The sequence below is a fragment of the Oryx dammah genome, unplaced genomic scaffold (assembly GCF_014754425.2).
Source record: "Oryx dammah isolate SB20612 unplaced genomic scaffold, SCBI_Odam_1.1 HiC_scaffold_10, whole genome shotgun sequence".
NCBI classification, from domain to species: Eukaryota; Metazoa; Chordata; class Mammalia; order Artiodactyla; family Bovidae; genus Oryx; species Oryx dammah.
The window spans coordinates 12,363,430-12,381,257 of NW_024070194.1; the positions used below are offsets into that span (position 1 = coordinate 12,363,430).

At 39.4% G+C, this 17,828-nt stretch overlaps 1 protein-coding gene across 1 annotated transcript in view; it reads left to right on the plus strand.

Annotated features, from left to right (window-relative positions):
* LOC120869436 (receptor-type tyrosine-protein phosphatase T) overlaps positions 1-17,828 on the plus strand; it is a 400,388-nt gene that overhangs the window by 129,628 nt on the left and 252,932 nt on the right. The window contains exon 5 of the mRNA XM_040248753.1: positions 16,726-16,999. Within this exon, the coding sequence (XP_040104687.1) occupies positions 16,726-16,999 (274 nt within the window). The remainder of the gene's footprint in view (positions 1-16,725; positions 17,000-17,828) is intronic.

Sequence of the window (17,828 nt, forward strand, 5' to 3'; positions counted from 1 at the left end):
ACATAGGTGATTTTCAGCTCACTGTATTCCTGCAAATAACCTCATCAATGGGTTACATTTTCATATAGGAAAAAGCCTTTAATTGGTATAATTCTTCTCTAGCATTTATCTGCCCTATCCCCTATCCTATGCCAGTTATTATGATAAACTTAATGGCTAATTAATAATCATTCTATTTACCTTTTTAGAGCTTACAAGGGCTTCTTTGAGGATAATTGATTTCAGATGGTCTTATAACAAAGTGCTTAGAGGATTCTCAGTTTCTTTTCCTTAAGCAAATGTCTTTATTGCAAGTAGAGATATCCAAGGCACCCTATTGATTACTCTTTTAAAAACAGCCTCTGTTGCATCTTCCTCTGTGAAAGCATCACTGTGGGTTTTAGTCGTGAAGTTTGGAGACCGATTCCCTGTGGAAGCTAGCCTTGTTCAACTTAATTTTTTTTTTTCCTTTACTCCTTTCACAACATAAAGCAGCTCTGGAAAACAACAATGACATTTCAGCTGAGAACTTGGCAGGAGGGTAAAGGGGTTGCTTCCCAGGACATCTGAGGAAGAAGAAAGTATTGGGAAGCCTGGGGTGAGGAAAACAGCCTGACTTTCCAGTGGGGAAATAAAAAGCTTCAGAATGTTTATTAAAAAAAAAACAGAACAAAATAAAAAAGGAAGATTTTTCAGTTCCCCAAAGTGTTTTATTTCACTTTATAGATTTTCAAAATTTAATATGTAAATATAGTAACCTAAATCTTTTAAAATGAAAATTCTGGTTCAGTAGCTCTGGCATGCATGCTTAGTTGCTTGGTCATGTCCAACTCTATGCAGTCCCATGGACTAACCCACCAGACTCCTCCATCCTCAGGATTTCCCAGGCAAAGAAACTGAAGTCCGTTTTCCAGGGGGTTCTTCCAAATCCAAGGATCAAACCTGGGACTCCTACATTGCAGTCAGATTCTTTACTATCTGAACCACCAGGAAGGCTGATCTGGCTTGGGGCCTGAGATTCTGCAGAGCTAACACATTCCTAGGTGATGAGGACACCACTAGTTCATGGGCCAGTAAGTAACAAGACCTTACAGCATTCTGCTTCTCCCAGCAGTCGTTTGTCTAAACACTGTTTACTAGTTAAGTCTGCTTAAAGTTTTCGTTTAAGTGAGCCATTAGTATTAGCTATTAAAGCTAGTTGGTCAGTGGTGGTTGTAAGTTTTTCTTTATATATTACTGTATATTTGATTGATTAAAATGATACTTTTCAACATGAACCTGGAAAATAACACTTCTGAAGTTAGGTAGGGGTGGAGTATGTTTATTAAAAATTCAAAAGTCACATTCCTCAGCAAGGTAGAAGTGTATTAGGCATGGATCATGCCATGTCACCCATGAGCAAAAATCCATTTGTCAATTAAAAATATGATACAATTTCATTAAATAATTTCATGAATTGTTTAACAGTTCATGGAATTAATTAATTCCATTAACAATTTCATGCCTTAGGATTGCTATGAGCACTACAGGGAATAAAGAGGATTTTTGCCCAATTCATAGTATACATCAGTAATTATTAGCTTCCTTTCTGTGGCTTTTTGTTTTGTTTTTCAGAGGAATAAAGCTCTATTTCTTTTTCCCCAGTGGAAAAAATATGCTGCAACTAGTGGTAATATATTAAACAATTATTTTTGAAGTTCTTTCATGTTCCTAATTATCTTTGATCCTCATCACAGTAGTGAGGTAGTGAATATAAGTATAACTTTATCATTTTATTTATTTATTTTATTTTTGGTTACACTGGGTCTTTGCTGCTGGGCATGGGCCTTCTCTGGTTGCAAAGAGGAGGGGCTACTCTTTAGTTGTGTTACTTGGGCTTCTCATTGTGGTGCCTGTTTTTGTTGTGAGCACAGGCTTTAGGGTGCCTGGGCTTTGGTAGTTGTGGCCATGGGCTCAGCAGTTGTGGCCCATGGGCTCTAGAGCACAGACTCAAGAGTTGTACATGGGCTCAGGTGCCTTGCACACCATATGGGGTCTTCCCAAACCAGGGGTGCAACCCCTGTCCCCTGCATTGGTAGGCAGATTCTTAACCACTGGACTACCAGTGAAGCCCTACCATTTTATTTAAATAAAGTTTAATTTAGATTTGTCACAAAAATAATATAAGCTTATACAAATTATATGGAAAAAATTAAAGGAAAACGTCATTGTGATCCATCATAAAATATTAATATTTGGGGTGGATTTTTTTCATATTTCTATACCAAATTAAGTGGAACATAGATTTGAGCCTCCCTTACAAAGTTGCATTCTACTTTTGCCTCATATCATAATAACTTATCATTTTAACATAATAATGATGTTTATTAGGTACATATTATTATTTTTTTTAATTTTACTTTACAATTCCTTATTGGTTTTGCCATACATTGACATGAATCCACCATGGGTGTACATGTGTTCCCAAACATGAACCCCCCTCCCACCCCCCTCCCCACAACATCTCTCTGGGTCATCCCCGTGTACCAGCCCTAAGCGTGCTGTATCCTGCATCGGACATAGACTGGCGATTCGTTTCTTACATGATATTATACATGTTTCAGTGCCATTCTCCCAAATCATCTCACCCTCTCCCTCTCCCTCTGAGTCCAAAAGTCCGCTATACACATCTGTGTCTAAGAAAAACACCAATACAGTATACTAACACATATATATGGAATTTAGAAAGATGGCAATGATGACCCTGTATGCAGGACAGCAAAAAAGGTACATATTATTTTATTTCTCCAAATTATTAGATTCTCCCCACATTTCTTGAATACTTCTTACTGTACTGCTGACTTGTGATTCTGCGTGGGTGTGTTTGTGTGTTTGTGGATATCCCACTATATTCTTGTGCTTCCCAGGTGACATTGGTAGTAAAGAATCCGCCTGCCAATGCAGGAGACGTAAGATATGCTGGCTCAGTCCCTTGGTTGGGAAGATCCCCTAGAGGAGGGCATGGCAACCCACTCCAGTATTCTTGCCTGGAGAATCCCATGGACAGAGGAGCCTAGCAGGCTAGAGTCCATGGGACTAGCCAAGAGGAGGACACAACTGAAGCATGTTAGCACACACGCACTATATTCTTGGTTTTCCTTCACGGCTCCATTAGGTGTCTCTCTGTTGATCACTGCATCTGTACCACCCATTTAAGTTACAGTTTTACAAGACATTTTAATATCTGGTCCTGCTAATGATCCTTGTTGTTCCAACTGTTCTTACCTATTTTCACTCTCTTCTGTTTCTCTGTGAAGTTTAAAATAATTTTGTCACTTTGTTCCCTAAATAATCCCCAATAGAATTTAGTTTTAATTGATTCAAAACGCTTATTACTTACTCTGAAATGGTTACATGAGCATGAGCTTTTCCACACTGAAAGAGGGCAGGCCTCTTTCCACTCCCAGTCTTCACTGTTTCTCAGGAAATCTGCATCATCCCTCCATGTAGATGACATCTGGAGGTACTTTGTTAAAATTGTGGTATTTTCTGCTGTCTTTCCACCATTATGTTTGCTAACTGGGTTTTGCTGGTATTTAGGGGAACCTTGGAGACGGCAATGGCACCCCACTCCAGTACTCTTGCCTGGAAAATCCCATGGATGGAGGAGCCTGGTAGGCTGCAGTCCATGGGGTCGCTAAGAGTCGGACACACCTGAGCGACTTCACTCTGACTTTTCACTTTCATGCATTGGAGAAGGAAGTGGCAACCCACTCCAGTATTCTCGCCTAGAGAATCCCATGGATGGGGGAGCCTGGTGGGCTGCCATCTATGGGGTCGCACAAGAGTCGGACACGACTGAAGCGACTTAGCAGCAGCAGCAGCAGGAGAACCTTGTGTATGTGTGTGTGTGTACATGTAATATCCATTTTGTTTGCTGAAACCGCTTGTGAGTTTCTTTAATTAAATTTTAGTATCTGGTTCACCAGTCTAATAATCACATCATCTGTAAATAATTTTATGTCCTCCTTTCCCGGTTGTAATAGCTCTTATTTTGGCTTTATGTTGTGTTGCACTGGGGGCATTGTGGCCAAATGATGCCAATAGTTGACCTGTCTGTGTTACTGCAACCTCCAAGACTTTCCCTCCAGTAAATTTTCCCTTTGTGTGATGTTAGTGGTAGGTTTGAAGCAGATATTTTTAAACATCATAATAAAAATATCTCTGTTTCACCAGTTGTCTTTGTGCCTATTTAAATCAGAAAGGGATGTTAAACTTTATCAAATGCCTTTTTGCCATCTATTCATGTGATCATTTTGGTTTTCTGTTTGGCTTTATTTATGTGTTATTTTCCTGGATTTTTCTTTATTACTAATCTGTCTTGTGTACCTGAAGTAAATTGTCTGCTTATGAGGAAACGAATTTAATAGCATATTAGAGGAATAATTTGCAACAATTCGAGATGTTACCCCTCTTTTTCTATCTTATGTAATTGCTTATATAACATGGGAATTATCAGTTGTTGAAAGATTGAAAGAAATCTTTGGAAAAGCCATCTGGCTCCAGTGTTGTTTATTCTAATTTTCTTTTTATGGAATGCTTAATTAATTTATTGTCATTCTTTTTTGTTTAATAACAAAGGCTTTTCGGATTCTCAAAACAGGTTTGTCCTATCCCATAAGCATTAAACATCATTGTTCTCATTGTAATCGTTCTAAAGAGTATGAAATTGTGGTTTTGATTTCCTATTTGATATGAGAGTTACTTAGGAAAGTTCTTATTTTCCCCAGTTGGAAGTTTTTATTTGTTTAGAATTTTGGTTTAATAATATCTGGTTCTATCTCATACAGAGGTAATAACAGTGTGTTCCTTTTCATATACAGAGAATTTTTGGATTTTTGTGAATGCTCCTCATCATTTTGATAGTCTGTCCCAAATATTGATTACTTAAGTATAAAATATTATTTCCTCCTCTATCATATTTTCTGGAAGTAGAATTCCTATTTTTTTATTTTTTATTCATATAGTTGGACATTTCAAATGTACACATACAGAGCTTTTGCTTTTTCTCTTTTGTGAATTATTCTATTGTTAGGCTTAAAAAGATTTTTTTCAACTCAAGATTGTTTTTTTTCAAATCTCCAGACTGTTTCAAGCGTGGCACAATAATCCCCGTATCCTTCCCCCAGATTCACCAGCTGTGAACATTTTGTCAGTTTACTTTGTGTCTCTTTTTCTGATCTCTTCAAATCCTTGCTCGGTTAGCTCTAGTAATCATGACTCTTAAAGGCTCTAGTTTGTATATCCTCAGGAAAAGTGATTCTTCTCCATATCCACAGTAGAGTCATCACCCTCAGGAAATTGAAAGTCTGGTATCCAGTCGAGAATCACACATTGCATTGGACTGCCATGGCCGTCCTGAAATTTTTAAGTAAACAGATTTTGAACCATTCAAATATAATGTATGATGAAGCCTTTTTCATGTATGATGAAGCCTTAAATATGGAGTTTTTTTCTCATAATTACGGAATTTGCCCAACACTGTTTATTGATAAAATTTTCTCTTTCCCATTGACTTGCATTGCTTCTGTTTCTATAAATAGAATTCACACACACACACCCCTCTTCCACTTTCTTTTGATCATACTCTAGTACCCATCATTTAATTATTTTGATAATTAAATAGTTATCAAATATGCCCATAATGTGGGCTATTATCTAGTAGTGATTTTTCAGTAATATTTCCTTTGTTTAAAAATGGGTTCTTGACTATATTTCCTATTTTAAACAAAGAAACCAAAATAATCCCATTGATATTGGGATAAGATTTCAAAATTGAGGCGATCTATATCTTCAGGGCTTCGAATTGTCACCTAACGGACCTCATATTTTATACTATTAACTTTTTCCCAAAGAAAGAAAATATCAATTGGGCAATAATTGACTCTTAACAATATGTGCTGCTTTTATCCAGGACTTTAGCATTTCTGTCCATTTATTCATCTTTAGTTCTGCACAGTAATTTAACACCCACTCTGCCAAGCCCTGTGCTGGAGACTAGAGATATTCTTTTGTATCACTTGGTAGAGGTTGTTTTTTTTTTCCCTTCCCTTGTCAGCTCTGTATATTTCTTTCTTTCTTTTTTAATATTTTATTTATTTTTAATTGATTGATTGGTTTACAATATTGGCTTGATTTCTGTCATACATCAACATGAATCAACCATTATTTGTGTTATCCTTAGCTGTTTTATAAAGAACTTCTGAAAGGGTTTTTTTTCCCTTAAGTCTTCCAGCTTGTTTTTCATGGTGTACAGTTTATTTATCTCTATCTTCTATCAAACCACTTTACTGAATTCTTTTATTAATTTTAAAAGTCTTTCACTTGATTCTCTTCAATATATTAGGTCACAGTCATATTATCTACAAATGATGATAAATTGCTTTCCTCTCTAAAATGTATATCTCTTCTGTTTGGTGTCTTATTGCATTGGCCAGAATTACCCCATTTTAGATACAAGTCCTAGAGGTGAAATGATTTGCTCAGCATGTCAGACAGAGCTAGTGAGTGGTAAAGCTAGAACTAAAACCTCGCCCTTGCTTTTTTAGTGCAATAAAGGTCACTAAAGCATGGCCATCTATCTAAATATCAGCTAACTGGCCCCATATCTATCCAGTTGCTTTTTGCTCAAGGAAGGTTGACATTTGCAGTGCTTATAGTCCTTTCTTTAAATGACTTAACCCACTAGATGCATACACAGACACAAAGAGCAGGCATGATGATTATAAATGATACTGAGAAAAATTAAGCAGGGAAGTTTAATAAGGTATAATGTGGTTGGGGTTGCCATTTTATTTTTTATATTTATTTATTTATATTTGTTTATTTGACTGTGCCAAGTCTTAGTTGCAGCACATGAGATCTTCAGTTGTGGCATGTGGGATCTAGCTCCCAGACCAGGGATAGAACCCAGGCTCCCTGCGCTGGAAGCATAGAGTCTTAGCCACTGGACCATCTGGGAAATCCCAGGGTTGCTATTTTAAATATGGTGATCATGTATGATTTCACTAGCAGAAGTGAAGAAGCAAACCTTCCAAGGGTTGCATATATCTGAGGGAAGAGCATTTCAGGCATCAAGGGTAGCAAATCGAAGGCCTTGAGATGAGAACCTGCCTAGAGGGTGTTCAAGGAATAGCAAAGACATCTCATAACAGGGCCTTGGAGACATTATAAAGATATTGCCTTTTCCTCTAAGTAAGCCTTCCCTGGTGGCTCAGATGGTAAAGAATCCGCCTGCAATGCAGGAGACCTGGGTTTGATTCCTGGGTCAGGAAAATCCCTTGGAAAGGGAATGGCTACCCATTCCAGTATTTTTGCCTGGAGAATTCCATGGATAGAGGAGCCTGGAGGGCTACATTTCATGGGGTTGCAAAGAGCTGAATGCAACTGAAGCACTAGGACTCACTCAAGGTGAGTGAGCCTTTGAGCACAGGAGTGTCATGACCTGGTCATGTTTTTAAAGGGTCACTGCAGCCACTATTTTGAGGTTGCTGGAGGCAAGATTAGAATCAGGAAGACCAGTTGGGAAGCTATGGTAGTAATCCAGTCAAGAGATCATGGGGGCTTGGTAGGGTGATAACCTGGAGATGATGGAAGGGGTCAAATTCTAGATATGTATTGCAGTGAGGACCATGGTAGTTGCTTATGTGTCATATTGCGAATGAGAGAGGACTGATGATTAACAGAAAATACGTGAGGGCCAGGTCTTCTGCATTTTGAAGTGAAATATTTCTCCACCCCAGTAAGTACATGCTCAGTTAAACCTAGTTATACTTTTAAATATTAGACAAGAAGATATGGCATGTCACTCTGGCCATCATCAGAAGGGTGTCTGGTTTCTTATTTTAAGATTTCTTTTGGTTTCATTTGATAATAATTAAAACTTAATGTGAACTCTTCAGTTGAATTGTTATGGCCCCTTTACACAACATGGTGGGTTGGCCAAAAAATTCATTTAAGGTTTTGCTTTACCTCTAAGTTTCTACTCAAAATCCACTTTTGTTAAATTTATTAAGTGCAGTTCAGTCACAGGAGATGAGTCCAAATGAAAAACCAGGCAAATCTTTGTGGTCTAGTTTGATAACACTGGCAGACTTTTTTTGGGGGGGCTCCAAAATCACTGCAGATGGTGACTGCAGCCAGGAAATTAAAAGACGCTTACTCCTTGGAAGAAAAGTTATGACCAACCTAGATAGTATATTCAAAAGCAGAGACATTACTTTGCCGACTAAGTTCTGCCTAATCAAGGTTATGGTTTTTCCTGTGGTCATGTATGGATGTGAGAGTTGGACTGTGAAGAAGGCTGAGCACTGAAGAATTGATGCTTTTGAACTGTGGTGTTGGAGAAGACTCTTGAGAGTCCCTTGGACTGCAAGGAGATCCAACCAGTCCATTCTGAAGGAGATCAACCCTGGGATTTCTTTGGAAGTAATGACGCTAAAGCTGAAACTCCAGTACTTTGGCCACCTCATGCGAAGAGTTGACTCATTGGAAAAGACTGATGCTGGGAGGGATTGGGGGCGGGAGAAGGGGACGACAGAGGATGAGATGGCTGGATGGCATCACGGACTCGATAGACGTGAGTCTGGGTGAACTCCGGGAGATGGTGATGGACAGGGAGGCCTGGCATGCTCCGATTCATGGGGTCGCAAAGAGTCAGACACGACTGAGTGACTGAACTGAACTTGATAACACTGTAATAATAATGCACGCTGCAGTTCAGTTGGCTCTAGCCAACTTTTATCAACAGCACTTTACTCTTAGAAAGAACTCCACAGACACATTATCTCCTTCAAGCCTCACCACTATCCTGTAAGCACCCCTCTTCTCAGAATCCTTCCCTGACCAAGTTCCTCCTCTGTCCTCCCCTCACTGAATTGTACTGAACAGTTACTATGTCTCCCCATCTCAGTCCTGAGCTCCCAGTGCCCAGGGGCCATGTTGCATTCAACTTTTGACCTGCCAACACTGTAGTCATGCAATAAATATCTGATGCATAAATGAATAAATACATGCAAGGCAGAGTGGGCAGTAGGTCACACAGATGTCAGAAGTCAGGGAAAGATGCACACACACACACACACACTCTGACACTAAAAATGTATTCCTCTTCCCATTTCTTTGCCTTCTCTGATGGCTGTTGTGACTAAGCGAATCGTGAACAAAAACATATTGCCAGAGTCTTGAAGTAAAGATTGGGTAACTAAGACATGTCCTTGTAAATTTCAGTTTCATAGTTTCAAGTGACCTTAATGTGGGAAATGTAATTGGAAAGCTAGATTCTGTGGGGATTACAAAGCTCATACTTGTTTCTTAGCCCATCTTGTACAATAACAGCAAAGGTTTATCATCGCATTTTTGTATTAAAATGTGTGCATAGTTGAATGCTAAAGCACAGACTCTTTTGAAGGTGGAAAGACATCCAAGATTATTCAGTCCATTTCCCTCATTTCTTTAACAGCTTTATTGAGGTATAATTTTCATAGCATAAAATTCATTCATTTTTAAGCGTGCAATTCAATGATTTTCAGTAAATTTGTAGGGTTGTACAACCATCACCACAGTCTCACTTAAGAACATTTTTATCATACCATAAAATAACCTGTGCCCAAGTGGAGTTGATTCCTGTTCACACCTCCAGGGCCAGGCAAATACTCCTCTGAGTAATGTCTCTATAAATTTGCATTTTCTTGACATTTCATATGAATAGTCATATAATATAGACCTTTTCATCTGGCTTCTCTCATTTAGCATAACGTTTTTGACCTTCAGCCATATTGTAGAGTATATCAGTAAATTGTTTCTTTTATTGTTGAATAATATTTCATTAGATGACTATATCACATATTATTTATTTAATTGTTTGGATTTTTTAATTTTTTGGCTATTAGGAATAGTGCTCTTCATATTTGTATGTGTTTTTATATACACACACACTTAGATTGAGATCTAGAAGTCGAATAGTTTGGTGAATGGTAGCTCTATGTCTACCTTTTTAAGGAACTTCTCAACTGCTTTCCATAGTGACTGCACCATTTGACTTTCACATAGCAATGTATGAAAGTTCCAGTTTTCCAGTACCTTTGCCAACATTTGCAATTGTCTGCCTTTTTACTGATAGCCATTCTATTATGGTTAATTGTTGTTGTTTTTTTCTTTTGTGTTTCTGTATTTTTATTGTTTTTATTTTTATTGAAGTATAGTTGAGTTACAATATTATATTAGTTTTAGGTATACAGCACAGTCGGTATTTTTACAGACTGTACTCCATTAAAAGTTATTACAAGATAACGGCTATAATTCCCTGTACAATACAATTTATCTATTTATAAAATAGATAAACTGTATTTTTTATCTATTTTATACATAGTAGTTCGTGTCTCTTAATCCCATAGCCCTAATTTCCTGCCTCCGCGTCTTACCTCTCTGCTTTGGTAAGCACTAGTTTGTTTACTGCGTGAATTTGTTTCAGTTTTGCATATATTACATTTGTTTGTATTACTTTCTCAGTTCAATCTCTCAGTTGTGCCCTACTCATTGTAACCCCATAGGTGCAGCATGCCAGGCTTCCCTGACCATCTCCAGCTCCCGGAACTTGCTCATACCCATGTCCATCGAGTCAGTGATGCCATCCAACCATCTCATCCTCTGTTGTCCCCTTCTCCTCCTGCCTTCTGTCTTTCCCAGCATCAGGGTCTTTTCCAATGAGTCAGGTCTTCGCATCAGGTGGCAAAAGTATTGAAGTTTCAGCTTCAGCATCAGTCCTTCCAGTGAATATTTAGACTGATCTCCTTTAGGATGGACTGATTGGATCTCCTTACATTCCAAGGGACTCTCAAGAGTCTTCTCCAACACCACAGTTCAAAAGCATCAATTCTTCAATGCTCAGTTTTCTTTATAGTCCAACTCTCACATCCATACATGCGTATTGGAAAAGCCATAGCTTTGACTAGACGGACCTTTGTCAGCAAAGTAATGTCTCTGCTTTTTAGTATGTTGTCTAGGCTTGTCATACCTTTTCTTCCAGGAAGCAGGTGTCTTTTAATTTCACGGCTGCAGTCACCATCTGCAGTGATTTTGGAACCCCCAAAATAGTCTCTCACTGTTACCATTGTTTCCACATCTATTTGCCATGAAGTGATGGGACCAGATGCCATGATCTTCGGTTTTTGCATGTTGAGTTTTAAGCCAGCTTTTTCACGCTCCTCTTTCACTTTCATAAAGAGCTCTTTAGTTCCTCTTCACTTTCTGCCATAAGGATGGTGTCATCTGCATATCTGAGGTTATTGATATTTCTCCCTGCAATCTTGATTCCAGCTTGTGCTTCATCCAGTCTGGCATTTCTCATGATGTACTCTGCATATAAGTTAAATAAGCATGGTGACAATATATAGCCTTGACCTACTCCTTTCCCAGTTTTGAACCAGTCTGTTGTTCCATGTCCAGTTCTAACTGTTGCTTCTTGACCTGCATACAGATTTCTCAGGAGGCAGGTAAGGTAGTCTGGTATTCCCATTCCTTGAAGAATTTTCCACAGTTTGTTGTGATCCACATAGTCAAAAGCATTAACATAGTCCATGAATTAGAACTAGATGTTTTCCTGGAATTCTCTTGCTTTTTCTGTGATCCAGTGGATGTTGGAAAATTTGAGCTCTGTTTTCTCTGTCTGTTCTAAATCCAGCTTAAACCTCTTTCTCAGCTCGTGTACTATTGAAGCCTAGCTTGGAGAATTTTGGGCATTACTTTGTTAGTGTGTGAGATGGGTACAATTTGGCATTGCCTTTCTTTGGGACTGGAATGAAAACTGACATTTTTCAGCCCTGTGGCCACTGCTAAGTTTTCCAAATTGGCTGGCATATTGAGTGCAGCACTTTCACAGCATCACCTTTTAAGATTTGAAATAGCTCAGCTGGAATTCCATCACTTCCACTAGCTTTGTTCATAGTGATAACTTTCTAAGGCCCACTTGACTTTGGATTCCAGGATGTCTGGCTCTAGGTGAGTGATTAAACCATCATGATTATTGGGTCATTAAGATCTTTTTTTGTATAATCTTCTGTGTATTCTTGCCATCTCTTCTTAATATCTTCTGCTTCTGTTCAGTTCATACAATTTCTGTCCTTTATTGTGCCCATCTTTGTATGAAATGTTCCCTTGGTATCTCTAATTTTCTTGAAGAGATCTCTAGTCTTTCCCATTCTGTTCTTTTCCTCTATTTCTTTGCATTGATCACTGAGGAAGGCTTTCTTATCTCTCCTTGCTATTCTTTGGAACTCTGCAGTCAGATGGTTATATCTTTCCTTTTCTCCTTTGCCTTTCACTTCTCTTTTTTTTCCTCAGCTATTTGTAAGGCTCCTCAGACAACAATTTTGTGTTTTTCCATTTCTTTTCTTGGGGATGGTTTTGATCCCTGTCTCCTGTACAATGTCACGAACCTCTGTCCATAGTTCTTCAGGCACTCTGTCTATCAATCTAGTCCCTTAAATCTATTTCTCACGTCCACTGTATAATCATAAGAGATTTGATTTAGGTCATACTTGAATGGTCTAGTGGTTGTCCCTACTTTCTTCAACTTAGGTCTGAATTTTGCAATAAGGAGTTAATGATCTGAGCCACAGTCTTGTTTTTGCTGATTGTATAGAGCGTCTTCATCTTTGGCTGCAAAGAATATAATCAATCTGATTTCAGTGTTGACCATCTGTATGTGTAGAGTCATTGTCTCCTGTGTTGTTGGAAGAGGGAGTTTGCTATGACCAGTGTGTTTTCTTGGCCAAACTCTGTTAACCTTTGCCCTGCTTCATATTGTACTCCAAGGCCAAATTTGCCTGTTATTCCAGGTATCTAGGTATCTCTTGACTTCCTACTTTTGCATTCCAGTTTCCTATGATAAAAAGGATATCTTTTTTTGGTGTTCTAGAAAGTCTTGTAGGTATTCATTATACTGTTCAACTTCAGCTTCTTCGGAATTAGTGGTTGGAGCATAGACTTGGATTACTCTGATATTACTGTAATGTTGAATGGTTTGCTTTCTAGATTCCACATATAAATTTGGTTTCTTTTTTATATCTCCAGTTTTGGAAAATATTTTCTGCTAGTCTTCAGGTCATTTTCATCAATAGCTACTCTATAAGTAGTAGTAATTTTGGCATACCAATGGGAGGAGCTTTAGCTCTGGGTCTCCTTGTTCCACCATCTTGGGCACAGCTCTTTAAACTGGCCATCTTTTCCATGAGTTTATAAACTACTTGTATTTTATCTTTAGTGAAATGTCTAGTCAAATATTTTGCCAACTTTTAATTTGGGTAATTTGTGTTTTTATTATTCAGTATTAATGGATCATTATGTATGTTGGATGAGAGCATCATACATACAATTTACAAATATTTTCTCTCAGTGTGTAGCTTGCCTTTTCATTTGTTGAATAGCACCTTCTGAAACCAATTTTTTTTAAATCTGATGATATCCAATTGATCTTGCCCTCCCTTCATTAGCAGATCATACTTTTGGTGTTGTACTCACACACCCTTTCCATAATCCAAGGTCATGAAAATTTTCTCCTGTTTTCTCCTAGAGAATTTATAAGTGTAGCTTTTACAGTTAGGGTTATGATGTGTTCTCTCTGTTTTTGTGTATAATGTGAACTTATTTTTTTTTAATTTTTATTTTTTGTGAACAAGGTTTTTTTTTTTTACTGTATAGATTATTATGTTGTGTTAATTACTACTGTACAGAGAAATGTCTAATGTGAATTTAAGTTTAGATTCTTGCGTGTGGATAGTCAGTTGACCTAGCATCATTTGCTTAAAAGATTATCCCTCTATCGTCAAATTATCTTGGAGTTTTTGTCAGAAATCAACTTACCATGGATGGATTCAACTTCTGACTAGAAGCCTTTTCCCTGGGTAGAGAAAGGGCATCTCAGGATATGTCTGTGATGGAGTCATGGTCTGAAAGGATGTTGGTACCCCTCAGTGGTGAGTGGTCAGAGAAGCATGAGTCATCATCTAACCTATCAGTCTGAACAACAGAAGAGGCCTTGGGGTCCAGCAGCATGGTTCTCTGAAGCTTGCAGACGTACCTACAGGTTTTGCTTTTAAAGGCACCTAAGACAACTGTCCTCTAAGAGCTGGGGTCCTGGATCTGGGACCAGAGTAGAGGTGTCTTGTCTCAGGAGACATTGAAACTAAGATACAGAAATTTCCGGCAAGCCTGGGTCTGGAAAGTCAAGGAAGGAGAGGGGTGTGGGTTGTCAGTCATATTAGAAAGAGGATGAATGATGGACATTAAAGGTGAGGAGATGAAAAGAGGTGCAGATGAGCCTTGGCCTTATGCATTGAGATGAAGCTACAGCCCAGGTTTCAGGTCCTATAAGAAGAGACCCTTAGGAAAAATTATGAAGAAAATATGTCATCAGTGTCCACCTTCTCATTGAGAGAAATAGAGAAGGTGGTGTCACAGGAGGGGAAACGTGAGTAAATGTTGTGAGGTGAGCATAGAATAAGAAGAATATGTTATTCTGTCATACTCCCCGGGATTTCCTACTTAAAAAATAAAATCCTTTCTCTTTACAAACAATCCTGAATAGTTTATTCCAACCCTAGAGATATGATTGTGGGAGGTGTTCTCATTTAGGTGTGATTTAATCATCCCCAGCACACCGAAAAGAGCTTCAGTAAATATGTTTTCAAGAGAATGATGATGAGAGTGAAGTTAGCACAGAAACACAAATAATGCCCACTCTCTTGATTCTTTCCCCGACCTCTTCCTTTAAAACATGTGTGTCAGGGGAAGGAAGGTTGCCCAGATCACGTAACCATTTCTTCCCTTCCTCCTCCTCAATCAGAGCTCCCAGATGTTTCAGAGAAGCTAGATTCCTGGCAGGAAGATTTATATGACAAAATAGTTTACAGCTTTCCGGCTGCAATTGCACATTTGCCTCTGGATGGACAAGCTGCAGACACAGTGGGCCTCAGGGAGCTGCTGGCTGTGCTCTGGTACATTAATCCCAATTGTATGGAAACTGTATATTGACAACACGGTTTAACCCCCCAAAAAAAATATCCTTTGCTAGCCTTTGTGATTTCAGACGAGCCTGGGTGGGATGGAGTGGTGCAACTTCAGCCGCCGAGCAAAACAAACACACAAAATGCTTGCAAGGCCCTCTGTTCGTTTTGTTGGCTTATGGAGTAGGAAGGAAAATAGAGAAAAGGAAAGGATACTGAACTATGCATTGAGAGTCTGGGTCTCTACTCTTGCTGCAGTTTGACACTCATGGGGCACTCTGCCTCACAGCCTCAGCACCCTTGTCTCTAGTCTGGCTGCTGAGTTTGGTTGGATTGACAAGTGAGTCCTCAGTAATCAGATTGGTGGAGAGGAAGGGGCAGTAGGGTTGCTGACTAACCCCTGGAGAGATGATTTGCCTCTCTCCCTAGCCTACACATTTGGCTGACAGTTGGTGTTTAATAAAGACTTGGGCATCTCTCTTCACACATTAACAGCTTCTTACATCCTTCTAAGTTGAAGGAAATGTGCACGATCACTAGACAGGAGCTTAGAGGAATCACTTCCTCTTGAATTGCTTTTCTACATTCCGTCAGATTGGATTTTGGGCTTCTTTTCAATTTAGTTCAGTTTGGTCCTCTTGAACAAATATTCACTGATCAGCACACAGGTATCAGGCAATCTGCTGGGCCGTGTGTGGACAGAGAGAGTGAAGCAGAGATAAGTAAGCCACAACTGCCACTGTCTTAAAGGTCACTGTCCAGCCAGAGAAACAGCAGCTCCAAGCTCACATTATTGCTGTCCCAGGCAGACAGCCATTAATCAGTGGTAGGAGAGTTGAGTAGGGGGGAGGTCATTCACATTTGGAAGATCTCGACCTGCTGCATGGAAGAGATGAAAGATAGGCTCAGCTTTTAGAGAAAGGCTTCCACAGGCAGAAGTGGGTGGAATGAGAGGGCACTGCAGGGGGAGGAAGCACCAGTTGGTGATGGCATGGGATAGGATCCAAAGGATGTTTGTGCAGTGCACGGGCTATGGAGCAGCTGCAATTAGGGGCCTACCTACCATAAGACTCTTTGAGAAGTAGTTTACAAACCAGACACAAAGTGCCCCCAAGTGCCAGGATGAGGAATCTAGATTGTATTGTTCGGATAATGGAGAGCCTGTGAAAGTGATTGAAGAGTGACACTGTTTATGTTGAAGGAGGTCAGCGGATTGACTGGTGAGTTGATCACATAAATTAGAGGCAAAGAGACCTGCTATGTTCAGCTAAGAGATGGGGAAATGCCCCATCTCTGCAATACAATGGGAGGAGAACAAAGGGGAAGGGCAGGTGCAAATTGCTGATGTCAGGTCAACAGAGCTTGCTGATTAGAGGAGCAGAGTGAAAACCAAGGAGGTAGGAAATGAGGGTGAGCCCCCAGAATCAGGCTCTGGCCACTTATGAACAGTGCTCCTCTCACTAAGGAAAGAAATGGAGGAGGAGGAACATGCAGGTTTGTAGGGGTTGAAACTGAGTTGCATTTTGGGCATACCCAGTGTGAACCAGCCCTTTGGAACATCTAAATGGAGACCTATTTCTGCAAAGCAGCAGGTTTAGAAGTCTGAAACTCTGGAAGGAGGTTTCAGTCATAGAAGTGATGATGGTAAATAACAAATTCATCCCTCCAGAGAGTTGCTCATCTGCCTCTCCTCTTTCCTATTCAGTGTTTATCAGCTGGTTGTCAAGGAGGAGCGACTTCAGAAGTCACGGAGGGCAGCTGACATCATCGAGTGCTTTTCAGTGCCCGTGAGCTACAGGAATGCCTCCAGCCTTGATTCTCTACACTACTTTGCTGCCGAATTGAAGCCTGCCAACCTGCCTGTTACCCAGCCATTTACAGTGGGTGACAACAAGACATACAATGGCTACTGGAACCCTCCTCTTTCCCCTCTGAAAAGCTACAGCATCTACTTCCAGGCCCTCAGCAAAGCAAACGGAGTGAGTATGGCCAAATGGAGGCCATTTCTTGCCTTGTTTTCCCATTCTTAAATGAGAAGGCAGCATTGCTTTAGAGAGAGGTTGACATGTTAAGGCCCATGGACCAAAGCATCCAGATCAGCCTTTTGTTGGGCGGAGGGGGTTGTTTTTTTAACACAGTGATGCCTGTTCATTTTCATAGTGTATGGCTGCTCTGATGCTACAGCAGTACACTTGAGTAGTTGCAACAGAGATTACTTTGCCACCTGAAGTATCTACTCTGTGACCCTTTACAGAAAACATTCTCAGACAGCTGAATTAGAGGACAGAAAGGTGTTTCACTTGGGCAAATCATATTCAGATCTGAGTCTTAATTTTCTCATCTATAAAAGAATACCTATAAATGTGATTTCTATGAATGCCCTAAACATACATACTTTAATCAGTGACTACTAACCCCTTTCTCATTACTATTAGTCACATTAGAAAATGTTTTTCTCCCAAAGACAAGGTAACCTTTTCTATGTCAGTTTTGTTGTCGTTGTTAATAAGAGGTGTTACTCATAACATCAGAAGATCACAGGGCTGGAGAGAATCTGAAAGGTCGTCCAGTGTCTCCCTCCCTTCCCCTACATACAAGACAGTGCTTCAGTCAACATAACAATATCACAGTTAACAGATGTTACTGTGTATTCCTTTTTTTAAAAATTGAAGTATAGTTGATTTTCAGTGTCGGGTTGCTTTCTTGTATACAGCAAAGTGATTCAGTAACACACACATATATATATTCAGTTATATAGACATATATATTCAGTTATATAGACATATATATTCAGTTATATAGACATAT